The sequence below is a fragment of the Geotrypetes seraphini genome, chromosome 4 (genome assembly GCF_902459505.1).
Source record: "Geotrypetes seraphini chromosome 4, aGeoSer1.1, whole genome shotgun sequence".
NCBI lineage: Eukaryota > Metazoa > Chordata > Amphibia > Gymnophiona > Dermophiidae > Geotrypetes > Geotrypetes seraphini.
The window spans coordinates 193,195,720-193,223,525 of record NC_047087.1 but is presented as its reverse complement, the minus strand read 5'-3'; the positions used below and the strand labels follow the sequence as shown (position 1 = coordinate 193,223,525).

At 41.3% G+C, this 27,806-nt stretch overlaps 1 protein-coding gene across 2 annotated transcripts; it reads left to right on the top strand.

Annotated features, from left to right (window-relative positions):
* On the top strand, nt 1-27,806 carry PLA2G12B (phospholipase A2 group XIIB). Of its 2 annotated transcripts, none has more exons than XM_033940544.1 (4): nt 1-345; nt 17,995-18,071; nt 22,961-23,126; nt 25,373-27,806. In XM_033940544.1, exons 1-4 carry the CDS (start codon nt 105-107, stop codon nt 25,489-25,491), a joined length of 603 nt encoding a protein of 200 aa, XP_033796435.1. In that variant the 5' UTR covers nt 1-104; the 3' UTR covers nt 25,492-27,806. The 2 variants fall into 2 exon arrangements, with proteins under 2 accessions (XP_033796435.1, XP_033796432.1); XM_033940541.1 differs by having other exon boundaries at nt 3-345; nt 17,995-18,083.

Genomic DNA, 27,806 nt, shown 5'->3' with positions numbered 1-27,806 from the left:
TCCAGCTCCTGGAGACTATACAAAAGCTGTGCTTACGGGATTCCCCCCTTCCCTGTCACTTCTTGTGATACCCTTCCCGGCTGTTGTGAGCTCAGAGGAGCTGCATGATGAAGCTGGATATCAGAGTGTTGGCGTTGCTATGCTTTTCCCTGAACATATGTCAGTGTACAGAGAATGAAGCCCAAAGCAGCACTGTTGCCCCTCCACCCACTGAGGAGGAAGAATCCGGGGACTGGGGTATTGGAACCATCCGTGGTGGCTTTGAGGCTGTCAATGGCTATTTTGACTCCTTTCTGGAGCTTCTAGGAGGCAAAAATGGAGTGTGCCAGTATCGCTGCCGATATGGTGAGTGTCTACAATATAAAAATTGTCCTGTCTGTACCAAATACTCCTCTGTGACTTTTACATCAAGCTCTGCCCATCACAAACCATTGCTTTCACGGGATACCTACTGTTGCAGAATTTAGCTGCTTTTCCTCCTAGTTATGCAGGCAATCATAGTAACATAGTAGATGACGGCAGATAAAGACCCGAATGGTCCATCCAATCTGCACAACCTGATTCAATTTAAATTTTATTTTATTTTTTTTTCTTCTTAGCTATTTCTGGGCAAGAATCCAAAGCTCTACCCAGTACTGTGCTTGGGTTCCTACTGCCGAAATCTCTGTTAAAACCTACTCCAGCCCATCTACACCCTCCCAGCCATTGAAGCCCTCCCCAGCCCATCCTCCACCAAATGGCCATATACAGACATAGACCGTGCAAGTCTGCCCAGTACTGGCCTTGTTTCAATTTTTTTTTTTTTTCTTAGTTCAATTTTTAATATTATTTTCTGATTCTAGATCCTCTGTTCATCCCACGCTTCTTTGAACTCAGTCACAGTTTTACCCTCCACCACTTCTCTCGGGAGCGCAGAGAGGTGGTGGAGAGTAAAACTGTGACTGAGTTCAAAGAAGCGTGGGATGAACACAGATTTATGCGATAGGCCCTCAAGGACTGCTTAATGCATAAGCTGACCACAGCTTCTAACAAGTGACAAGCAGCCAGTGCCTCACGTACCCTGGGCATACCCCTTTACTGCCATATGCTGTAACAGTCAGGTCTTGATTTCCGAACAGGCCTACTAAGCTTATGCCCAGGACAGGAAAAGTTTGGGGAAGATGATTGTAGAAAGGCCTAGAAACTTATCATGCTCTTCTTTAGATTAAGGGCATGCTTCTTTAGATTAGGGGCATGCTTGAGATACTGCATTAAAGGATAAGTAAAAAGACTCAACAGTCATGGTTATCTTCTTTTAGTAGATAACAGTGAACTGGAATAGTAAGCTTGTTAGCTAATAGAGCAAGCAGAATTGCTACCATTCTATGGTAGGCCGGAACCTTAATCTAAAGAAGAACATGATAAGTTTCTAGGCCTTTCTACAATCAATTCCCAACCAATGGGGTTGCTATTCATTGTGGGAGTTTCCAAATTGCCTCACTCTTCATCTTCATCTTTGCTTTTTTGGAAGATGACATCCCACCAATAGTAACTGCCACTAAGAATCATTATTGGCAGAGCTGCTACAACTGAGGAGGCCCAGGGGAATGGAGTTTGAGAAGTGGGAATAGATGAGGAACAACACTGGAGGTTGTGGGGAGAGGGACAAATTGGTGTTAAAAATTAGGGTCATGCATAAGGAAAAATTAGTTCATTTGTGAATTTTGACCTGTTTTTCCCAAATTGTTATTTATTTATTTAAAACATTTATATCCCCCATATCCAAGAAAGTATGCATGTTAGCCATATGTTAAATTCATGATAAATCAAGATTTAAGGAATGCTAATGAATTGAATGTTCATTAATGAATGCACATCTCTATTAATAGTGCTGAGTGTGTCCCTGTTCACAGTAATAAATGGCATTAGAAGGAATCAGTACTCATGGGTAAGGATACCAGATTTTCCATTTGAAAAATCTGGATCCCTAGACCGTTATACTGCAATTCAAATAATGGTATATAAACAAGCATATTTAAATCTTAATGTACCGCTGTTCATGGTACCTCTCAGCAATTTACAAAATAATAAGGCAATGATACAGACAGAAAATAATAGAGAAGAGTAAACCAGAAGACAAAAGAGAAAACAAAAAAAAAGAATGGTTAGATTGTGGTCTCCAAACCATACCACAGCCCTGGAACTTAGGGGCCCTCTTAATAAGCAGTGTTAATAACTGTCGTTTAAAGGAAGTAAACCAAAGAAGAAATTAAAATAGCTCGGAATGAGGTAGTCAACCAGTGGCATCAGCACTGAATATCCAGGTTTATGTGGCTGTCTGTCATTCTTGTTTGTGGTTAAGTGTGATATTCACACAACAGGGAGTCGTGAGGACAAGATATCAGACTCCAGCCAAGGATGTATAGTTCAAACAGTGATTTTTCTGACGTCTTGTCCTCACGACTTCCCGTTGTGTGTTCCTGTCTCGTCGTTGAGGCCAGTCTTTGGCTTCTGATTAAGTGTGATATTCACACAACAGGGAGTCGTGAGAACAAGATGTCAGAACTCCAGCCAAGGGTGCCTAAGCAGCACTGCATAAAGATAGGACTGTGTTTTATGTGGCCCAATTTAGGCACTTAGGCTCCAATGTTCTTAACTTATCGTGCCTTTAATGATCGACGCTAAGTGGTTTAGCGTCAAAGTATTTTAGCTCCTGATGCACATAATGGCTCTTCATGATCTTTTCCATGCTTCGTTGCATTCTCCAATAATACTATGTAATGTAGTACAACAAGGTCATTAATATTAAAATGAGCACTCCGGGCAATGTTCAGACATTGCCTGGTGATGCACAAAATTAAGTACTGACTTTTAACACACAAAATTACCAGTAGGTCTGGAGTGGTGCTGCCTGAATCAGGGAAAATGTTTTCAATTCGATTCAGCCTATTGAATTGATTTTTCGATTCACTTTTCCTGCCCAATTGGGCATTTTTATTTTTATTTTTTTCATACATTCTGGCAGGTTTATTTTGTAGTCTGCACCCATCTTCCTTTGCCCTCTCCAACCCCACACTGGTACTGTGGTATAAAAAGTAAAAAAATACCTTTTCTCTCTTTGTTAAGTCTTAGCTCATGCTCGCTGTCTAACACCAGCTCTGACAGGATGACATATTGTAATCACAAAATAGAAAATAAAATTATTTTTTTCTGCCTTCCACTATCTACCTTTTCTCTCTCCCTGCCTTATGTCCTGGGTCAAACCTCTCTATTCCCCTCCATGCAGCATCTCTCCTTTCCTCCCCTCCAGTATCATGTGAAATATTTCTTTCTCTCCATGCACCATCTCTCCCTGCCCTCCACCTTTGTACAATATTTCTCCCTCTCTCTTCTCCATGCACGTCTCCCTCCCCTCCACCATGTGAAGGATTTCTCCCTCTCACCCCTTTCTACCTCTTTGTTTCAACTCTCTCTTCCTCACTCCCACCCCAACAATTCTTCCTCTCTCCTTTCTCCCCCCTCCCATGTGCAGCATTTTTCCTCCTCTCCCATCACCCTCATCAGCAGCTTTCCTCCTCTCCCACCCATCTCTCTGTGCACCCCACTGATCCTCCCACCATGAAACCTGACATACCTCCAGGCCTCCTAAAGCAGCAGTAACGACAGCACTCTGAACAGGCTGCTTTGCGACGTACCCCACTAGGGTTTCCCTTGGCTGCATCACCGTGCAGTGACATGGCAGAGGGAAGGCTCCAGCGTGGAAGGCCACAAAGCAGCCCGTTCAGAGGTGCCACAGCTGCTTTTTAGGAGTCCTCAGAGGTATGTCAGGTCTCACCAGGGTGGAGGTCGCTGAATCGTTTTCTCAGACAATGAATTGATTCGAATCAATTCGCCAAAGTGAATCGGGCAGCACTAGTCTAGAGGTACCATAGTGTGTTTAAAAATGTGTCTCAGGCTCATGCATCAAAAGTGCATACTGGCAGGTCTGAGCAGCTGATTTGCATGAGAGATGAAGCTACAGTTATATTTGACTGGAGGGGAAAGTACTATATACACGTGAGTTAAAAGCACATCTTACGCACTTGTCTTAAAGGCATGTCTCATGCGTATCTGTTAAAAGCATATGCCAGATATAAGCTTCTGTATTTCCTACTGTTTTGCTTTGTTGTTATATCTGTTATGTGGTCGTCTGCCAGACCACGGTTGTGTGTATTTGACTGCTTTTACAATAAAAATTATATTAAAAAAAAAAAAAAAGCATATGCCGGCAGGTGGAGAGGTGGAAGTTCAAAAAAAATATGGGGACAGAAGCAGTGTAGAAAACTGAATTTACTTTTCCATGGTTTTGCTGGTAGTTCTCCACCCCTCCCCTCCACCTATGACATTGACGGATGCTCATGTGTGAATACAACATAGCATTTCCTGGTACATGCACACATCTTTCCATGGGCTATTCTGAGCATTTGTCAATTGCTTTCTCCAATGACTGATCGGATGGAATTTCCATGGTCCTCCACGGAGCTCATTTGCATGCAAAGTTTTTGAAGTATTGCTCATCTTTTTCAAATCAGAAAATTTACTGGCACTACAACAACCCACAGGATTTTAATGGTAAGTTTAGAACATCAAGGCCTTAGGTGGTTAAATACTAAATAATAGCAGTCGCCTAACCGCTTAGATCACTTTGAATATTGACCCAAATATTTATTACAAGCATAGGGAACAGGGCAAAGAGGTTAGAGACCAGTTTTGAAATCTGATTTCCGTGGATGAAAAGCACTTTAAATTTGCAGAAATTTTTTTTTTAAAGAGGAGTAGAAAATACATGTGTTATTTTAGTCACACAGGTGCATTTAGACTAGGGGAGAAAAAACATAAGTACATCATGAATTTTCAAAATTATGTGCACTGCATTCTTTTAAGTTTTCTTGCACATTAAAAACAGTCATAAATACCAATTTAGCTAGCTAATTATAAATTATAAAAGAGACTAGTATTTAAGCCCGTTATATTAACGGGTGCTAGAATAGATGTGTAGACTTTTAGCACAATGGGTCGCTGAGGTGTTTCTTTCTTTCTTACTTTATGTTTTATATCTTTCTCCCTGCCCCCCTTTCTGTCTCTGTCCCCCTGTGTGTCTCTGTCTCTTCCCTGGCCCCCTGTCTTACTGTCTCTTTCCCTGGCTGTCTGTCAGTCTTTCTTTGTTTCTGTATCTTCTCCCTTCGCGAGTGTGAGGCAGTTGTAGGCGTGCAAGTGCACTCCTTCCGGCTACGGACATACGGAACACGCAGGTAGGAGTGCGCATGCGACGCTTAGGTTTTTATTATGTAGTCATTAAGCCCGTTACATTAACGGGTGCTAGAATATATGTCTGTCTGTCTCCCTCCCGCTGACTCTTTCTCTCTCCCTAGCCCCCTTTCTCTGTCTGTCTTTCTGTCCCTCTCCCTGCCCCTGTGTCTTTCTTTCTTTCTGTCTCCCTCCCTCCCGCTGTCTGTCTGTCATTTTTCCCCATTTCCCTCTGCAGCAGCATTTCCATCCCACTTCCCTATGCAGCATTTCCATCCCACTTCCCTCCTACCCCCCCCCCCCTTTCCTGTGCAGAAGCAGCAGCGGTATTTCCCTTCCCCTCCAAGTCCCTGTATAGCAGTAGCAGCATTTTCCCCCACCCCCTTTTCCCTTCTCTTACTGCGATCTGCTCTTCTCTTACCTGCTCCATTCGGCCCCTCCCCCTTATTTTACTGCTGTTGTTCTGCTGTTCTGGCCTGCTTCTGACCCTCCCACCACCGACAAACCTCCGGGCTCCAGCCACGTAGGCAGCACTTTAAACACGCTGCTTCGCGGCCTTCTACTACCGATTTCCTCTCCCGCATCTGTCTCCGATGATGTCATCAGAGACGCGGCAGAGGAAATCGGCAATAGAAGGGCCCGAAGCAGCGTCTTTATAGTGCTGCCTACGCCACTGGAGCCAGGAGGTTTGTGGAGGGTCAACGGGTGGAGCGGGGCTGTTCTCCACCACTCGGTTGCTGCCACTGCCCCACAGGGCAGCGAGCGTGTTGTAGTCGCATTTGTGGAGAGTCAACGGGCGGAGCGAGGCTGCTCTCCACCACTCAGTTGCTGCCACTGCCCCACAGGGCCGCGAGTGTATTGTAGTCGTGCATGTGCACTTCTTCAGGCCACGGACATACGGAACACGCAAGTGGAAGTGCGCATGCGCGGCTTAGGGTTTTATTATAGAGATGATAACTAAAGAGGACATTTTTCAAGGGGGACTGGCCAGGTCGATAGATATATATTGAGATAGTTTATCCTGGTAAATTGTCCACATCAGATAACATAAAACTTGGGTGTGGGATTTACGACATATGCACATTAGGATGAATTTAAAAGGGCAATACAATCGACAACAAACCCCCAAATCACTGCTTTGATACTCTAAAACAGTGTTCTTCAACCGCCAGTCTGTGGACCGGTGCTGGTCAGCAGAAATTTCCTGCCAGACCGCAGGGCTTGTACGTGTATCAGGCCCCAGACGGTGCTCTTTAGCCACCTGTCCACAGTGTGATCGATGCAATGTTGTCTTCAGGCCGCCTCCCTCTTCCTCAGTGCTTCAGTGCACAAAGCCGTGAGCATGGGCTCCTATGTGCGTCCTGCGCCTGAACCAGAAGCCTTCTCTCTGACGTCACAACATCAGAGGGAAGGCTTCCAGATGAGGCGCAAGATGCTGTCCATGGCTTTGTGCATTGCGGCACTGAGGAAGAGGGAGCCGGCCTGAAGATAACACTGGGGGGGGGGGGCAGGCCAGAAGGCAAGGCACAGCATGGAGGGAGGGAGACAACAATGGTAGGGGGAATGATTTTATTTTTTAATTTAGTGATTGATTTACATTTGCTGTCTGTATTTTGCACTGTTCAGGAAGAAATGCATTTGTTTCTTTTCCTCTGGGGTTGTACTGCATGCAGAGTCTTCCACCTTAGGGTTTGTTTGTATATATTAGTACTTTTAGTTTGTGGTCCTGTATTTGCATAGGGGTTATCTATCTGTGTTCTGCATGTTTGACTAAGGCCAGGTGTTCTGGTAGGAATAAATATGGAGAAGCATACAGTGTGCTTTGTGTAGTTTAATTTTGTGGTTAACCATTATGTGTTGTTAATACGATTATATTGTGTGTGTATGTATATATGAAAAATGAATGGAAAAAATGATGTTATAATTAGTACTATTATGGGGACGGGGTCTGGGGCGGAGATTGGGTGGAGATGGGCGGGGTCTGGCCCACAACTTAGCCCAGTGTTCAACTGGTGGTCCACGGACCGGTGTCGGTCCACAAAATAATTATTTTATTTCCGCCGGTCCATAGGTGTCAAAAGGTTGAAGAACACTGCTCTAAAAGATACAATATAATATGCAGCGTGCAATGTATATCAACAGAAACCTGTGTTTGAGGAAAAACAACTAATATAAAGTGATATTGTGAATCCTCAGTGTGGGATAAGAGCTATAAGGAGCCAGTCCCTCTACAAAAAGGGAACCAAAACTCCAATGCTCAACTTGGCTCCAGATTTATACCGACGTGAGGCTTAACTCACAATTTTGGCCACACACCATCATGGGAATTCACAAGTGTGCAAAACAAAATGTGATTAGTTTTGTGACAAGTGCTATATGATAAACTACAAAATAATAATTCTTTGGATGTCCACAAACACAGTCCCATGATAACAACCCAGGTACTGAAACGAGTACATATTTTTATAGCGGTGTAAATTGCACTTAGCTTATATCGAGCACTGCCTCATTTATTTATCACAACGGACACCAACAATTCTTTCATGTGTCGCTGAACAACTGTATAATAGTTGGACCAGGCTTGATTTCAGGGCAAACCGCCCCTTCCTACAGGAACCCTACAAAAAATATTTCTAGTCAACAAGCTTTAAAACACTGCTATGCATTCCGTTACTCACTTTGGACTGGGAAGGGAGTGCAGAGAAGCACGTATTTAAAAAGGAGGCATTTAAAGTAAGCCGAGTATGGTGCTGCAGAAAGGAAAAGAGCCACCTGGGAGCAAGATAATTAGAGTGAGTGTGATAGGGGAGCAAGCAGAGATGAATGGGAGTTGAGTGGGACAAAAAATTCCTCTATACTATTTTCTATAATTAAATCAATTGCCCCCAACTCTCAAAGATCACACACTAATTTAACTAATAGTCTCACCACACAGGAGCTTGCTGATAATTTTTACAAAAAAATACAAGATATTCGGAACACATTTGTTCCGATTAAATCTAAGGCGCCGTTTTATGATACTAATGATTATCAACTACCACTTGCTAAATGTTTCTCTTTCAATCTCCCCTCATTAGAAGATATAAAACAACTTTTTCTAAGAGTCAATCTAAAAGGTACTTGAGACAAAATCATTCCTCCAGTAATCTTAAAAAATTTTTTTTTCATGTTTTGGGCCTCATAGTCATAATCTTATCCGAAATAGTTTAGAACTGGGTCGACTACCATCTGCATGGAAAAAGGCCTCTATTATTCCTATAATAAAAGATTACAAAACCGGACCTGAAAACGCCACAAACTATCGGCCCATAGCCAACATTCCTTTTCTGGCAAAATTAACTGAAAGGCTGGTTTTTGAACAACTAACAGATTTTGTAGAAACAACCAATGTTCTACACCCAAATCAAACAGGTTTTAGGAAAAATCACTCTACTGAGTACTCACTAATTGGACTAACCACTAATATACTCTACCACTTAGATCACCATAATTCAGTCATTCTTTTCTCTCTTGATTTATCAGCAGCATTCGATACTATTGATCATGTACTACTTCTTGATAGACTGAAATCAATAGGAATTGGTGGTCAAGTTCTTGATTGGTTTAACTCCTTCCTCTCCGATCGCTCATCTACGGTTATCTTTAAAGACACAGTCTCGAAACCTTATACTTCTAATTACGGTATTCCTCAAGGATCAATATTGTCACCACTTTTATTCAATATTTTTCTCTCTCCATTACTTTGCCTATGTCAATACATAGGCTTCACTACTTTCACTTATGCCGACGATGTTCAACTGCTTCATCCACTAAATCCAGACAATAAAAATGAAATAATTGAAATAAATAGAAAACTAGGAGACATTAAACAATAGCTTAGTTCTAATATGTTAGCCTTAAACATACAAAAATCCAAAACACTATTTTTCCCTTGGAAAAAAAATATAAATCTAAATGTTCCATTTATTCTAGACAACGTTCATTTAAATTCAGTAAGATCCCTAAAAATATTAGGTATTACTATAGATGATAGGTTATCTTTCCATGAACACATTACTAATACTCTCAGAACAAGTTTTTACAGGCTGCGTATGATCCACTCAATTGCCAAATTTTTAGAGCCAAAATCACTTAACATATTGATTCATTCGTTAATTATTTCAAAGCTTGATTATTGTAACTCTTTATTAATAAATGTCACCCAAAAAGAGAAAAAGCGTCTTCAAATAGTTCAAAATACTGCCATCAAATTAATACACAATCGCAAAAAATTTGACCATGTTACACTGTTCTTGATTGAGTCACATTGGCTTCCTGTTGCCCATCGTATTACTTTTAAAATTTTACTTTTAGTTTTTAAAACATTGTCTACAAATGAACCCCAATTCATTAATAAATTACTTATTCCCCATAGTACATCACGTTCTTTAAGATCTACCAATCAAAAACTCTTAACAGTTCCATCACTAAAAGTTATTGGAACTCATCGTCCTGATATTTTTTCTGTAATAGCCCCACAATTATGGAACAGCTTGCTCCAGTATCTAAGAGAAGAAAATGATCTGAAACAGTTTAAAGGCATTTTGAAGAGTTTCCTTTTTAAAGATGCGTTTAATTTATAAGCTTAATTAACGATTACTATTAAATTTTTTCCTTTTTTTATTTTTTTATTCCCCCAATATCTACCCTACCTGTTGTTTTTACCATTTATGTTCTCTTTTATACATACGATTGTAGTTCTACCCTTTCTTCCCCATGTATCTGTTAGTTTGTATGACATTATTTATTATTTTGTATGATAGTGTGTCAAACCTATGTATTCTTTTATAATTAATCTGATGTATTTACCTTTTTTTAATCTGTAAATCGCTTAGCAAATTAAATTAAGCGATTCAATAAGTCAAAAATAAACTTGAAACTTGATGGGGATTGAGAGAACATGAGAAGGATAAATTGAGTTGAGAGTGAAGAAATGATTGGGGTGAGGGAGCAGGGCTGGCACAACACCCTTGTCTCCACCCCCCTTCTCACTGCCATGCTCGTGCCTCCTTCCCTTCTCCCATATACCTCCTGGTTTCTTTGCCTTCTGCTCTTGGGCCCAGATTGCAGCCATTGATTCCTTTACCTCTGGCAGGGATGGCCCCACAGCCCACCATCACTTCTCTGTGTCGATCCTTCCTTGCAGGTGTGGAGCTCTATTGGACCAGATTGATGACTGGACTTAACACCAGACTGGAATTTATTTTGCTCAATCTCCAATCTCTTAAAATTTATTTGTATATTTTAATTTTATTATTTTAATTTTTTTTCTTATTTGAATTGTACCTTTCCCTCACAATTTTTGGAATTTTGTTATATCTTTTCTATTTTAATAATTGTTTACTCAGGTACTTTAGCTGAATTGTGAGCCTTCGGGACAGATAGGGAAGTTCTAAGTACCTGTATTTTATTGTAAACCGCTTAGATCTGTAATATGCTTAAGCAGTATATCAATATCAAATGTTAATAAAACATAAGCATAGTTGTTCACCGCAGCGAGCAACAACTTCAACATTCTCCTTGCAAACTTGTCGGCTCTTCCTCTGACGTCACTTCGTATGTGCAGCACCCGGAAGTGACATCAGCGGGAAAGCCGATGTGGTCGCAAGGAGCACGTTGAAGGTGTTGCTTGTGGCAATCAACAACTAGAGCTATGGGGAAAGGGGCGTGTGCTTGGTGAGGGAAGGTGTGGGAAAAGGCGGGAGTGGAGAGGAGGAGGGGTGTTGGTGCTCACCGCCCCCAACTTACTACGCCACTGCATATGATTTGCATGCTATTTGTGCTGAGCATAACTCGCTAAAGCAAAAATCACTCCCAACCTGGTATTTTTTTTCCTGGGTTGTCAGAGCTTTGAGCGTTGGGGTTTGGGTGTCTACTTGCCTCTGAATCCAGGACCACTGTAGTACAATTACCCTCGGTGCATCCTTGAGGAGAACCAGACATCACGGAGCAAGTGGAAGGCTGTTCCTGTTGGCTCCTTAATGAGATATGGATAGAAGGAGTAAAACGAGAGGCTGTGATTACTGAGCCCCCTGATGAGATATGCACATGAGAAAGGGGAAAGCTGAACATGACGACACCCTAAAGAAATTCAAAAGGGAAGCAGTAGGGAGAGGAATTGCTGCGAATGATGAATATAAATAACTCTCATATCATCACCAGTCCCTTCTCTCTTCCCTGTGCCAGTGTCTTCATTCTGGCCAGCAGTATCCCATGTGGCATAGTAACAAAGTCCAAGGACCTTGACAGCCACCTCATCCCGTAATCCTCCCCTTCTCCACACGTACAGAATTTGCTTAGCTGTCTGAGAGCAGGATCACCAGTCTGACAGGAGATTGTAGTGGCATTGTACTCTGAACTCCCATGTGTCACGATCCTTATCTCTCCCCAGGGACTGACATCCGGAGAGTCATAGCGCCGAGCTCTCTTCAGAAATAGACAAGGGAGTGAAATAGAAGCGAACATTCAACACTCTCTTCACCTACATCGCCACATGCACCTGGAACTCCCTTCCAACACCCATAAGATCTGAATTACCTATTTGACAAATTCCTTTCCAATTAATGACCATGCACTCTCTTCAATAATGTCCCAGTTCTCCTGCATTAATGTATCCCTCCTTCACAATGTAACTCAGCTACCATGTATTCTTGTTCCCCTGCAATAATATAACCTTCTTCTTCCTTATATTGTAAATTTTTGCCCTGCAATAATGTATTCTTATCCCCCCTAGAACAATATAAACTTTCTTCATCTTATTTTGTAATTTCCCCATGCTGCTACATGGGCCTTGAACCTATACTGGAAATGAACGATTAAGAAATCCTGATTAGATTAGATCAGTGTCACAAACTTTATGGCTGGTGGTACACTAAACCCATTGTCCTAGCTGGAAGGAACCCGGAAGTGTGTGGTCATCACGATGAGCTCCTCGCATGCACGGAGGTCCATCTGGCCACAGCCTGCTTTGGTGGAGGGATCCAGGAGGAGGGGGGAGGTTCAGGGAGAGGAGGACAGACGCCGGCAAGGAGGAGAGTCATCCGCACCGGTTGTCTGCCTACAGGACGTGCCTCTCGCTGCAAGAGGCATGTCTTGTTGGCAGTCAGCCGGTGCAGATGAGTCCCCTCCTCGCTAGTGTGTCGCGGAACACCTGAAATCTCAGGAGGTACACTGGTGTGCCACAACACACAGTTTGCTATACACTGGCTTAGATTATACCTGTGGTCTCTCCTTTCTGAAAGGCTGATGCTAAGAACCCCAATTCTATATGGACCAGCGCCCGACCAATACCACAGGAGCAGTGCTATAGAATAGCTTCCCAATGCTCAACCATAAAAAGATGCAAATGATATGTTTGATTGAAAGCAAGAGTTTCACAGTAAGCAGAGCTCTTGTAAGCAAACCCAGAAGCTATACATATATCAGCGCTATTTTGCATCTTTAACTATAAGCTTTTCAAATTTGTTTTTGCCTGAAAAGCTTATATTTGAGAGCAGAACAGGTGCCAATGTATGCTTTCACTTTCAGGTTTGCTCTGACTAGCACGCACTTATATCTCTCTCTAGCGCTTAGGGGCTTGAATGGGCTTCCCTCTGCTTCCAAATTAAATAAAAACTGGCAAACTTTAAAGGAAACATCATGGGAAATGCTTTCTTTCAAACACCCCAACAGTAAGGGTGGTTGTGCTTTGTACTCTGTTCTCTGAGTATCGACCACATTTAAATACTATTTGCACACGTTTTTTTGGCATGCGGAGGTTTCCCGACTAGAGCCCTCTGAACTTTCTGCACAGCTCTAATTGTCGCAAGCGTAATGCCAACCTTTTTACCTACCCTTCCCCAAAGGGATGCACCTACAAAAGATTCCTCAATAGAACTCTCTCATACCAAGCTGGCAGATGGACAAACTGCCTGACCACCCTCATCTCATCTGCCCCATCTTACTCATCCTTCAGGAAATCTCCCAAATCTTTTCCTCTACGACAAATTTCTTGAACCTCCCTCATCACCAAATAATGAAATACTTCCATCCTATAACTGATACTGGTTGTCTTCTTGACATTCACCACCCTGCATTGGTTTTGTACACTGCTTTGTTCTTTATAAGCCTCTCGCACTGCCTCTCCACTATATACATATCTCTGCTGTATATGTACAGTCGCCTGCATGGTAAATCTACACTGTTCTTCGCTGTATAAACACCTTTACTGAATATGTACAGTTCTCATTGTATCTTCGCTGTAAATGTACAGTCTCTTACACTGTAAACCGCTTTGAACTGTTTGTGGTACTGCGGTATATAAAAATAAAGTAATTATTATTAGTAGTAGTATTAGTACTAGGTGTTAGGTTGTGAGCATTGGCCCATCACACTATCTAGGACTCTTTTCTACTCCCCAAGATCTGTGCAGTCTGCTAAGGAATCCACCAAAAGTAATGGGATACGTCCACCATCTGTGTTGGAACAGTTATTAGGGCCACCAGAAACACTTGTTTTTATTTTGCAGTCTTCTGCAAGGCTTCTTTCCTACCTCCTTCCTCTCTGGGTGAATATCCAGAATTCCTGTACACGGGGTTTCGTATTTTCAAGTATCATATACAACGAGCCAAATTTATCAGAGCATTTTATCATGTATAGCCAAATTACAAACGAAAGGGGGGGGGGAAAGGGGGTAAGGTCAACCATGACACACAAAAAAAGAGGTCTATGTTACCCAGATAAATTAATATTGTGTGAGTTTACAGGGGTCTCCGTTAAAAATGATAGCATTTCTGAGTGTCCCCAGCAGCGGCAGACTTCCATACCAATAAATATTTGATTTCTGCATCCAGCCCACAGGCCAACCAAATGTTGCAGCACCTTCTGTGAAAGAGGCCGATGTAGGTCCTTTTGTGCTCTTTGCTTGTGGCTGATCAGGCTGATTAGGTGGCGGTGTAAGAGCAGACCCTGCCTTAGACGTTCCTATTAGGGGATCCGAGGATTTATGTTTATTAAAATTCTTGCTATACTGCTTAAATAAGAACAAAGCAGTTTACAAAATAACATAATATAGTAAAAGAATTCCATTTAGCTAGGAAAAGCTCAATCAGACATAGCAGAAACATTTATATGCAGACAATACCTGGGAATTCAGACTGTCAAGTCTACAGAGAAGGCCAGCTTAAAATAATGCGATTTTAAACTCCTTTTAAACCAGTGGTCTCAAACTCACGGCCCGGGGGCCACATGCAGCCCACAAGGTACTATTTTGAGGCCCTCGGTATGTTTATCATAATCACAAAAGTAAAATAAAACAGTTTCTTGATCATATGTTTCTTTAGCTATAAATTACAATATTATTATTATTATTATTAAGACTTAGCCAAAAGGAAAAATTTATAAACTATAAAGAGTGCAAAATTGTCATTTCTTTAATAAGACATTAACTATTCTTTCTTAGGTCTTCCAAGTACCTACAAATTCAAAATGTGGCCCTGCAAAGGGTTTGAGTTTGAGACCAATGTTTTAAACCTTACCAAAGAATCTTCTTTTCTCAATTCTATCGGCAAGCTATTCCACATGACTGGTACTAGATAGAAAAAAAAACCTCTGCTTCTAGTAGAAACCAAATGTGCTTTAGATATGTGAGGTAAAGCCACCCTTATCATCTAAAGATCTTAATAATTACTGTGGGGCATAGAACATCACCAAGGAAGAAAGATATGGAGGTTGAAGTTCAAACAAAGCTAACATCAGAATCTTAAATTTAATTCTAAATTCCATAGGTAACCAAAAGTATTTTATATATAATGGTATAACATGATCCCTCACCCTCGCTTTACCCAATAAACAAATTGCTGTGTTCTGTAATGTCTGTAACCTCTTCAATTGTGCTAACAATAACCCTGCATGTACTAGGTTACCATAATCCAATTCTGACAGCACAAAAGCATGTATTAGAGTGTGTAAAGATTCTTCATCTAAAAAATTTCTAATAGATCTAAGTTGTGTCAAAGCTTCAAATCCTCTTGCTGAAGAAACCTGCTTCTCAAAGTTCAAACGACTATCAATTATTATTCCCAACCTTGCATGATCTTTATGCTGCATGGGATCCACCAGTAATAGGATGTGGTATTTAGTGGCTGTGGACATAAAGCCAAGCCTTTTCCAATCACATCTGGGCAAAGGGTAGAGAGGCATAGAGAGGGCAATATACGAGGATGGAAGGTATTACGTTGGGCCTGTTGAATCTCCATCACTGTTATTGGACATAGTGAGTATTAGGTAACATAACTCCTCCCATTCTCCACAAGAACGATGATGGGAGCTTGGCAGCCTCAAAATAATATTCCCATTCTCTACAGGAGGAAATGTATCGCTGTTCCTGGTTTTCAATTTTTGCACTGTATTGTATAAAGATTCTGATGTCTTGGAGGTTTCTTTCCAGTTTTTTTAAGATGGGGAAAGAGGATTGGACTTGTTGTGGTTATACATTCAAAGCAAGAGGAGGCGGTAGCGGCTATATATAAGGGAAAGGGAAGCATCGCATGGGCAGCAGGAAGAGGCGGGGAAGGAGCGTGTAGAGATGGGAGGTGGGGGAGGCAGAGAAGAGGACATGAGAGGGGCGCCACCACTTCTCATCCTCCCTACGCCACTCATTGGATGTGCCAAATGTATGTTGTCGTGTGTACAAATAAACTGACTCCAATATAGAATTCTGTCTACAGAGAGTGGTCAAATCATATTTAATCCGCTCAGAGACATGAACTCGAAAAAAGGAAGGCTAAAAAGCCACTTTTGTGAAAAGAGCTCACCTTCCAGTCATTGCGATGTTTATAACAGATCACTCTGAGACTAGATGGAAATTTTGTGTCTGATGGTCCAATAAATAGTTTCAAAACAAAAATACTAAGTTTCAAAAAGATGAATCAAACTGGCAACTGTTTCAACAGGCTTGTTTTTGAAATACAGTGGTGCCTCGCATAAAGAACGCCTCGCACAGCGAACGCTGCACACAACGAACTTCATGTCATGATTCATACAACGAACTTCGTTTCACACAACGACGTCGCCCGAGCTTCCACGATCGCTGCCGATGTATTGCATCCTTCCGCGCAGGCGCTGCAGGCAGTCGTTAGTCACTGCGCTTAACGCGTTTCACATAACGAACTTTTCGCCTAACAAACTTGCTCCTGGAACGAATTAAGTTTGTTGTGTGAGGCACCACTGTACTTCAATTGATTCAAATATTCATAGTGTGCATGGATACATTGTCAAAACTAGATGAATGTAATAAAAGCACTTAGCTTGCAACCCGATTCAACACGGCCCCGTTTCGGTGTCTGCTTCAGGAGACCCGACAGTGTGTTTCAAAGGTGTTTCATTAGATGATTCGTATGACTGCTAAATGTCCATGCAAACTATGCTGTCTCAATCACTGCTAAGCTGACTCTAAAGCTTTTAACCCTTTCAGGACCAAGGGACATATTTGTCCCATAACTTTAAAATCCTATAAATTTTGATTGGGATAGTCTACAGTTCTAAATTTGATATGTGCGGATTCCATATGATACTGCCTTTATGTAAACAAACTGGTTCTGACATTCATTCATTAGCATCGTTGCTAGATTGACGAGAAGATTCACTTGCCACACTGTCCATAAGCCAGAAGTGTGATTTTTTAAAATAAAAATAATGATATTTCACAAAAAAAATCAATTTTTTGGCATCTGCAAGCCCTTTTTACCATAAAAATGTCGTCAAAACCACAAAAATTGGCCTACGATCCTTATGGTCCTGAAAGGGTTAAGGAAACAAAATGTATGTTGTCTGTATAATAAATATTATATTCCGCAATCATGTACATTGCCCATCATTTCTCAGTTGCAGCACTTCCTCTATAACCTCTCCCCCAAATCACCTTTTGTTCTTTTTCCCCTTTCTTCATTTATTTCAATTGTATATCCTTTTCAATATAACAAAGAAACAAATAAAATACACAACAAGAACAATGTTGTAGCTACAGTAGTTGTGCTAGCAGATGAAAAGAAACTGGCACAAAACCCTCCCTAAGCAAACCACAGATAGGGAGAGTTAATCTTTGATTCCACCTCAGACTACTTGCTAAAATTGCCAGCTCTAGAAAACTGGGTGTTACAGGGGACTGGGTAGTTGAAGTCTTCCCGGGGGTCATCAGAGCCCAGGCCCTCGGATATGTTCAGCCTCTTATGGCTCAAATTCTGCCGAGATATTCTTCCCTTCATTAGGGGGTTGGGGGAGCTGGGAAAGGGTGATTAAACTTTTTTGGGGTGTGATAGTTTTGCTATTACATTGATTGGTGGTGACTTCATATTCCTTGCCATGGATGTTTGTCTGTTTTGAATGAAATTAAATTTCTGATTGATGCAAGTTACCAATAAAAATTGTTTTCGGTCTAAAACCCTGATCATGCTATGGTCTCTCCTCAGGAGATGGTTCCCTAGGTGACCGCCTATGGTAGTTTGCCTAATGTTTAAGCCAGCAAATTGTGGTCAATATTTTCAAAGGGAAAATCTAAGATGTTTCCCTTTGATAATATGCATGTCCATGGGTGCAAAGAACCCACAAACTCCACGGATGCTTTAAAGATTTTCCCTCCGAAGACTTACAGTGACGATGTGTAGGACTCTACGATCTCTCTGTTTATGTGTCTCTGGCTGTTTTTCTTTCTAGGGAAGGCACCATTGCCCAGACCTGACTACAAGTCTCCAGAACCCAATGGCTGCAGTTCTTACTTCCTGGGTCTGAAGGTACCAGAGAGTGTATGTACTGCTAACCCATAATTTAGCTTAGGACCTTAATGATTAACCAAATACTTATCAAAATACAGTGGAGAAACTGTGGATGAGGGTACGTGTGTGTGTTCGAAGGTGTTAATTCCCCCCAGCTTTCTCCAGTGTTCTTTCCCCTCCCCCTTGCACTCACTCTTTTCTATCCCTTGAGCTCTCCTTCTCTTCCCTCACTTCTCCCTTCCATGTACATTTGGAGATGTGCGAGTTTGATGGTGTTCTGTTCCCACATGCTCTCCTTTCACCTTCTTCCTCTCTCCTACATAACTTTGGAGTCCTTCCTGCTCCCTTCATTCAATCCCCCCCTCTCTTGCTTGCCCCCTCTGTTTCCTTCCTTCTTGCTCTCCCCTTTCTCTCTTACATATTTTCTCATTACCGCCTACCCTCACTCAATCTTTCTTCTCATCACCCCTCTTTACATGCTCTTGCCCTCTGTAACCCATCATCATCCTTTTATTTATTTAGTCAGGACTTACTATCCTCCCTTTAACTGGCCGAGCAGGGCAAGGCTGTGTACAATTTAGTAATTTAGCATAGAACAAAGATCTATAATTATCTGGACAGAATAGTCGGTCATAGTGAGAACAATCTTACACCATTCTTACACAGATACACAACAGGAGACAGGGAAAAAGAAATAAGGGAGAGGATACAGAAACCAGCTGAAATCATTCACTCAGGGAAAGCCTTGGTTAAATAGCCCAAGTTTTAACTGAAATTTTAAAGTTCTTGAGCTGGGATTCATTACAAATATTAAAGGGTAGAAAATTCAGTCAGGCTGGGGCTGTAAAAAAAAAAAAAAAAAGGTAGAATGTCTTATAGATTCCAGATAAACATATTGGGGGAGAGGGAGGTCTAGTCGGTGGTCATTCTAGTTTCAAGTTTATTAAAAGTTTGTTGTACATGCAATATCAAATACTTCAATGCGTATGACAATTTAAAATTAGGAGACAAAAATAAAACAATTTATACAAATAAACATACAAGAGAATGGAGAATGTGAGCAGGTGTGTAGGGAATGGTCAGGGAGTGGAGATGATAGTCACATTGCCCATACGGTAGGGCCTTAAAGGTAAGGAAAAGGATTTTTAATTTGATTCTTGGTTTAACTGGGCGCCAGTGATATTCTTTGAGTAGGGGTGAGGAATGGGTGTACATGTACCTATTTACTTGACAAAGTAGATAAAACACGCAGTTTTGAAGGGCCTGCAGTGTGCCCATAAGTCTTGCTTTCTCCAATCTCTGCCCCACCCTCTCTAACTTTCTCTCTCCTCTTGCTGACCCAGTCTGTGTACAAAACAGTTTCATGCTCTCTCCTTTCCCCTTCCCCCCCCCCATTTTGTCACTTTAATATCTGAAGAAAGCATTTTCCCTTCTCTGACCACTGATTGGTCCTGGCTGCCAGACTAAACCAATCAGAGAGGGATTGGAATTTCCTCTGGGTTCCTGTCATGTTCCCTTAAGGCAGGGGTGTCCAATGTCGGTCCTCGAGGGCCGCAATCCAGTCGGGTTTTCAGGATTTCCCCAATGAATATGCATGAGATCTATGTGCATGCACTGCTTTCAATGCATATTCATTGGGGAAATCCTGAAAACCCGACTGGATTGTGGCCCTCGAGGACCGACATTGGACACCCCTGCCTTAAGGCAAGGGTAGGCAATTCCGGTCCTCGAGAGCCAGAGCCAGGTCAGGTTTTCAGGATATCCACAATAAATATGCATGAGATAGATTTGCATCTCAAGGAGACAGTGCATGCAAATCCATCTCATACATATTCATTGTGGATATCCTGAAAATCTGACCTGGCTCCGGCTCTCGAAGAATGGAATTGCCTACCCCTGCCTTAACCTAAACTGTCAGGGCCTGATGATGCACTAAGCTCTGACACCATGGAAAAAAAAATACCACGGTGGGAGCGATTTTTCAGCAGTGGGTGATGCTCTGCATGAAGAGCATGCAAATTATATGCACGTTATTTGTGTGGAGTAGTCCCAGTAAAGAGGGTGAGACCGCACCTTCAAAAAGATATAAACAGGATGGAGTCGGTCCAGAGGAAGGCTACTAAAATGGTCTGTGGTCTTCATCATAAGGCATATGGGAACAGACTTAAAGATCTCAATATGTATACTTTGGCAGAAAGGCGGGAGAGGGGAAGATATGACAGAGACATTTAAAGATCCAAGTAGAAAGCAATGTTATTAACCAAGTGATGGAGATACCCACTGAAACACATTTACTAATTAGTGGAGAAAAAAAAGCCTCAACTGCTTTCAATATCAGACGGCAACCCAAACGGGTTTCTAGCCATTCAACTTTTATATCACAGGCAAAAAAAAAAAACCTCCACAGTGCAAAAAAAGTGCAACCACTGCAAAAAATGCACCCACCGGTATGCACAGGAAAAAGAAAAAGAAGCAATGCTGAACTTATCTTCACATGCTGATGTAGTTCTCACAGATTGTTGTACTCCACCTTAAACACCACTGTTATTCATGCTGCTGTAGTGTCTCCATCTAGTCCACAATGCTGTTAGTGAAAAGAAGCATTCCTTCCAACAAGGCTCTTGTTTCGCCAGTGCAAGATTCCAAGTTTATTTAATCTTTGATATACTGTTTATCAAAAACATACCTAAATGGTTTACAGTTACCAGAATATTGTTAAAATAAAATATAAACTTCAAAGTAAAAAGTGTGTGTGGGGGGGGGGAATGACAAAACAAATAGACTTACTGGAATAAAAAGGAAAAATGGGAAACGGTAAGAGCTTAAATTCAATGGGGAAAAGAATGTTGAAAGGGAGGGAAAAAACGAGAAGGCATTAGCACACTAGGATAGGGGTTGCTTCGAAAGAAGCGTTTTATTTTGGTACTGCCGATTGCAAGGATCTACAGATGGTCTACGCATGCTCAAGGATCGCTGTTCAGTGATCCAATTCAGTCTATTGGGGGCGTGATTTCAATCGCCCTCATTTGCATGAATCAGCCCCCCGGACACGGATCGGATCTGATTCATGCCCTTAGTGAATCTAGCCCAATGACGGGTAAGCACATCCACCTGCCTTTTATGAGCGATGTTTGAACGATGTTCAAAAAGGTGAGTTTTCAGACTTCATACAGTGTGACCAATGTAGCACAGGTCACAGGGGCAGATAATGGCATAAACCACCCCACTGTCTCACAAGTGGAGTAAAGTTTTTATGGGGTAGATGTTGTATGAGTGAATATATATAAGGAATATTTTATTTTAGAAATTTTGTATAGCTATGTTTGATGGCAGGAGGGGATAATTAGGGACTGGGTAGTCATTGGTGTGCTGAAGAAGAAGCATGGGTATGTGTGGTAAAGGGGGAAGTGGGAGAAAATAGATGATTTATGGGGAGGGAGTATATACAGAAATCTCATTTGAGAGGTAATTTTTTCTGGGGTAATGACGAACCATTTAAAAACTTTTACGGTAGACATTGCTCTAATACAGGAGTTAAAACTGGTCCATGAGGAAATGCTGAAACTCAAGAGGTGCATGGGGAAAAATGTGGTTTTCTTCTGGGGGCTCCAAACACAGAGGGGTTACAATATTAGTGAATAGGAATTAGACAGTTGCACGGGGACAGAAATCCCACCCGTCCCCGTCAGGATCCTCTCCATCCCCACCCATTCCCGCAAGGAATTATTTCCATCCCCGCCCGTCCCCATAAAAAGCAGCAATTACTTCTGACAGGATCATCAATTCCACAGTATCTTTTGAGTTTGCGCTGCTGTTTTCCTTGTGAAATCTCTATGGTGGAACCCTTTTTTTGTTTTCTGTTCAGGTAATTAACTTATAAACCCCCTCTTTTACTAAGTCTGACGTGTCCATTATATTATATGGACGAACCCTGCTTCCAAAGCCTTCCATCCCCGTGGGAGTCCTGTTGGCTAGAGGGGGGTTCCGTGGGAGTCCCGTGGGTTAAGAGGGATTCCCGCGATCCCCGTTCCCTTGCAGACCTCTAATAGGAATCTGCCCTTTTATAGAATATAGTTCTGGAGGTGACTCTGTGGGAAGGTATGCATGGTTTACTGGTCAGATTAATACTTAGGTATTTACGTTGCTTAATGTTTATGCTCTGATAGGTTATAAAGGAATCTTTTTTACAGGCTTATTTAAAACTATCCACTGCCACTCAATTGGAGACCTCATTGGGGTGGATATGACTACCACCACTTTGATGAAGTTGGGCAAGATGAGAAGAAGAGGTAGGGCAGGAACTCTGGAGGGGAACATTGTGAAATATATCTTCTTTATTATAGGCTGGAAGATGTATGGAGAGTATATAACCTCACAGACCAACAATATACCTATTATTCAGGGAGATACCACTTCTCTCTTGCATAGATTTTCCTTGGGCTGCCAAAAAAAACAAACCCAAAAAACAACCCACTGGGGATGTGGAAGGAGGTGGTGATGCATCCTATTATTTCTGACCATGGCCCAGTGACAGGAATAATTGGCATCTCAAAAAGTGGGGGTTTAAGAGGATCTTGGAGAGCTAACGTCAGCCTATCAAATAAACCTAATATGCAAAAATTGTTGAGGGAGAAATGGGAAGAATTCCTTAGCTTGAATGATAACAAGACAGGGAGCACAGTGGGAGAGGGTTGTTGAATTTATACAGGTATTATCAGGTAGCCGTTCTTAAAGCACTAAGGGACATTCTCTGTAACAGTCTGTCAGTTCATGGAGCTTTCTGGAAATCCTAGTATGCCATTTTTGAATGTGAAATGTGGGTGGTAGACATTAGAGTGGTTCTCTAATGCAGCTTGTAGAAGGCCATGTTTACTGATGAGCTGAATTTCTCATCTCTCGGATATTAGTTGGACATGGGTATCCCTGCTATGACCAAGTGCTGCAATCAGCTTGATATCTGCTATGACACATGTGGCTCCAACAAGTACCGCTGTGATGCCAAGTTCCGTTGGTGTCTGCACTCCATCTGCTCTGATCTCAAGAAGAGTCTTGGCTTTGTCTCCAAGGTTGAAGGTCAGTTTATGTCGTGTAACTCATGAGAGATGTTGACAACCTCCCCTTCATTCTATAATGGGTTACTTAACTTTAGGCACCAGTTGCAAGCATAAGTTCTGGAATACTAGCATTTACGCACGTGATTGTTAATTATGTATGTAAATGTTAGGCGCGCATTTGGTGGAATTCTATAATCTGCTTAGTGTGTAAATGCAAGTGGGGCATACACAGGTTCCGCATTTACGTATGCAGCTTATGCAATTCTGTAAGTTATGTGCTAAGGTACCATACTTAGTTGCCCACATTTATGCCTGCCATGCCTAAATATTGGATTATAAATACAACGTATGCTAGTGCTCTATAAAGAAATCTGCATCTTGGTGTCTTGGTGCCCAGTAAGAGCTGGGGCTGGGATAAGTGGGAGGATTGGTTGTCTTCTAGGGGGAGGGGGAGAGTGATGCTAACATAATGGGGTTCGGAGGGGGTTGGACAATTGAAGAATTTGGGTTATTTCACCTTTTAGAGGCACTAAGTACTTTTTTTTTTTTTTTTTACTGCAACTCACTCCTTGCATTCATCTTCAGGGAACCAGCATGATGAGGAAAATATAATAGCTTGTCTCACACTCCACAATCATTTGTGACAGCCCTACAAACATGCCAATCAATAGTACAGAAAGGTGCACATTACAGCAACAAGTCAAAATGTCAGAAGGCTATCTTCAGGAGGCGTGGAATATCTTTTTGCTTAGAAGGATCAAACCCAAATTATGTCCCTGACCTCCATCTCTCTGGCTGCTGATTCTATGAGGGGCAAAAATTTGGTAGGGCCCTGGCCTCTGTGTCCCACCCCTTTCTAGTGCCTAAGGCAATCTTAATGTCACTTTGGCTTGCCTCACTGTTCCCTTCCCTCAATACATCAATCTCAAGGTGTCACTGATTAAAAACCAAAGACTGGCCAAGTCTCTCTCTTTGAACATGGTCAACAGGCAGCTCTGCTCATGTGACAGATACAGTACATGTGCCTTGAACTGATTAATGGTGAGAAAGTACTGACGATAAAACAGAACTATTAGCACTGAGGATGAGGAGCAGATGTAAATTATATGAGAATTTTTTATGTGGGATAATTGGATTGTATAAGAATCAGTACAATGCTACATAAAAAGCAGAATGGAACAACAAGAGGAACCTGTTAGTGTGAAAATATATTATTATATGAAAATCCAATAAATCAATTCACATTGCAAAGATTTAATTATTAATATTGTATATAGTACAATTCTTAAAACATCAATGACAAAAACAAACAAAACAGAAAATCTAACATCAAATATCTAATATCAGCAGGATATTACACATGGGGAACACACATGGCACTAGATTCCTTATAAGTCATCCAAAGATGGGCGTGCCAATTTGAGCACCACTCACAGATCCATGTGCAATTTAATTAGCTAAGCAGGCATTATCAATAATTGGCACTCACGGGGAGTTAAACACGCATCTGTTCTATGCCCTATTCTATTACAAGTGAGCCTAAATTTCATAGTGTGCAAATCTAAAGGGGTGTGGGAATGAAAGGAGCATAGGCGGGTCAAGACAGTCCCAGAAATCAGGCACAGTGTTGTAGAATATTGTCATTCGTGTGTCTAAATTGGGCACCAGCATTATTTAAAAGAAAGAGTCACTTTATCGAACAGACTTTTACACTGAACATTTGGTTTCCTGAGATATCCTTTCTGCCATCAGTGGACAGTCGTCTCTGCTGTTTGCTTTTGCATTTTTCTGCACAGATTTTTTTGTTGCTCTTGGTTTCGCTTTGCACCAGCGCTAACACCAGCCTTTGGCAGGCGTAAATGCAGTGCCCAAAATTTAGTTCCAAAATGCAAGCTAAAGCTAGTATTCTGCTTTTCTTTTTATAATGCTTTTCTTTTTATTGTTCTCTACCGTCATCTTTTTTGGCAAACCAGTATATCAAATGCTAACGCATCCGTAGAATATAATGGATACGTTAGCATTTAGCGTGCAGATCGGCTAGCGCACCTTAGTAAACAACCCAAACTAAACTATACAAAAGGTCATGTGCACTTTGCAGAAAACTAGCTTCGTGACCATCATTTCGGCGCTCGACTTTGGGCACTCATTTACTGAATTCCTGCTGTAGTTTTTTAATATTTTTATTTTAAATTTAATGGCAGTTGAATAGTAGAACAATGTAAAATAATGGCACTGCTTACTAGTTTTTTTCTTTCTGCCATACAGCCTGTGAATCCGTAGCTGATACTATCTTCAATACTGTGTGGATGCTGGGCTGCAAGCCCTTTATGAACAGTCAGAGGTCATCATGCATCTGCAATGATGAGGAGCGGGATGAACTGTGAGGAGATTGAGAGACTACATCTCTGAAGGACAGGGGCTTCTGGACAACCAGGAGCTCTTCCTTCACACTTTTTCAATCTGAAGATGCTTGCTAGTACTAAGGGGAACTTTTCGACTGGGTTCAACACAAACTGTTGTCACGGAACAATGGGACTTATCTAAATCGGCGACAAAATATTCAGGATGCCATTTTATGAGCGATATGGCTGTGTCCTGGCTGTCTGACCCTCTTCTTTTGCATGTATTGTTTCTTCTCGGTAATGAAAAGCCCTGTCATGTGCTACTGGGACAAAAAATGGAAACAAAGATCACTTCTGTTCTAGAATGATCCGTCTACTGGGGAAAGCAAGACACTATCAGGTGACGTCTGTGCTTGGCAGAATCTAAGCTTCTCTGACTTTTTTCACTTCCTCTAAATATATATGTCTTAGAAGGTCTGATTTCTAGATGATGGCAAGTTCCAAATAACTCCGGGCTCAGTTTTCTCCGTCAAGAGCCTCTTTATAGCAAAACAAAAATCTATCTGTACCCATTTGTTTCTTGACTGTGTATTCCTTTTTTTAAAAAAATTAGTACTCGGGGCTCCTTTTAATATAAGATAATACACTAATTTCATATGTTTTTTGTATTTTTGAAAAGAAGCAATAATCACATATTTCTGTTGGGGATGACTTGAGTGTTCTCCCATGGCAAAATGTGTTCTAAAAATTCCCTCACTGGAATATATGCTGGATAATGACTCATGCACATTTATTAGCATTGGGAGCTGGGTTGATACATAAGCAAATGGGCAAAAATTTCAGAATAGTCTCCCTTGATCTTCTGCTGAACAGCTGCGTCATGCCTGACTCTCCTCCCTATCATCTCCAAGTGAACTTCTTTCCAAACCATTCACTTTTGCTTTCATCCCCTTGTCGCCCTCTTTAATGCTTTCTTATTTATTTCTCTCTCCTTCCTTGCCATTTTTCTATATCTTTTATTGTATTTTAGACTCCCTCATTGCTCCCCATCATTTTGCTCCTTCTCAGTCTCCCTTTCCTAGCTCTTCTCCTCTTCTCTCTCACCCTTCTGAAACCATCCCATGTGCCTTATGTTCTCATTCATTTCCCTGGTCAATTTTCTCCTTCTATCTTTCAATAATTTCATAGCCCCAACTTCCACTATAGCACTTATACTCTTCCCCGCCCTCATTTACCAATTTTTTTGTTTTCCTTCTTGCTCCCATCCCATTCTTCCCTTTTCAACTGCCTCTGATGCCCTTCTTAGCCTTCTAGCTCCTTCACACCATCTCTCTCCTTCATTAAATTATTCAGCCCCCTATATATTCCTGCTTTTTTCTCACACACCACGAATAGTTCTTAACCCTTTCCTACTCTTCTGGTTTCCTAGGTCCCCTGTGAAGTCTGTCAGACAGGCACAACTACTTTATATTATTACTGTACTTAAAGAAGGCAGACACTTTCATCAACCTTCCCCCCTCCCCCCCACGTTCCTGCAAACAGTCTCCATATCCATCCTTTTCCAATATGCAGTTCAATTAAAACTCTCATTAATGGAGGGGACAGTGTTAGAGGGGAAGAGAAGTAGAAAGGAAGCCTATAAGTTCTGAGTGAAACAGAAATCTAGAGAAAGAAAGGAAATTCTAGAGAAGAAAGGAAAGAAATGGATTTAATTCAGTAAGAAATTAAGTATGGGGAGGGTTGTCAGAGGAGAATGACAGAACAGATGATAGACATAGTAGAAAGAGGGATATTAGGAAGGGGAAATAAAAGTAAGGAATTAAGAAACTATAAAAGAAAACTTGACAAAAAAAAGATCGACATAGAGAAACAGACTTCCATGGCAGACAGCGAGTGGTGGAAGAAATTGGAAAATCCTCTAATGCAGGCTAGGGAAGACACATATTGGGGGAAAAAGAGGGAAAAGGCTAACTGAGATATATGAAACAAAAAAAGATTGACAAAGCCTTAATGAAGAAACACAAGTTAAAGTAAAATTAGATGACTAAAAAGATTGGAAGCAGAAATTAAAGAAGTGGGTAGAAGAAAAATACAGGAACAAAAAATAGATTTTAGTTCCAGAAAGTAAAACTGGAGAATGATTTTATTTTTTAAGACTATTACTACAAGTGGCCAACTTTCAAATACTATTTTGAGACACATTATAAACAGAAAGAAGGACCCTAGTATGTCAGTCTTGGAAAGTCTATGTTTATCATTTGTTGTTTGTTCCCTATTTAAATTTTTAATGTACAATGCTTTGTATTCCAGGAGAAGTGTTTTATCAAATTTTAATAAACTATGAAACTATGAACATA

Coding starts and splice junctions, on each gene's coding strand:
- PLA2G12B (XM_033940541.1), top strand. CDS start 105: ATGATGAAGCTGGATATCAGAGTGTTGGCGTTGCTATGCTTTTCCCTG. Junction 346..17,994: donor CCAGTATCGCTGCCGATATG/GTGAGTGTCTAC, acceptor TTTTCTTTCTAG/GGAAGGCACCATTGCCCAGA. Junction 23,127..25,372: donor CTTTGTCTCCAAGGTTGAAG/GTCAGTTTATGT, acceptor TCTGCCATACAG/CCTGTGAATCCGTAGCTGAT.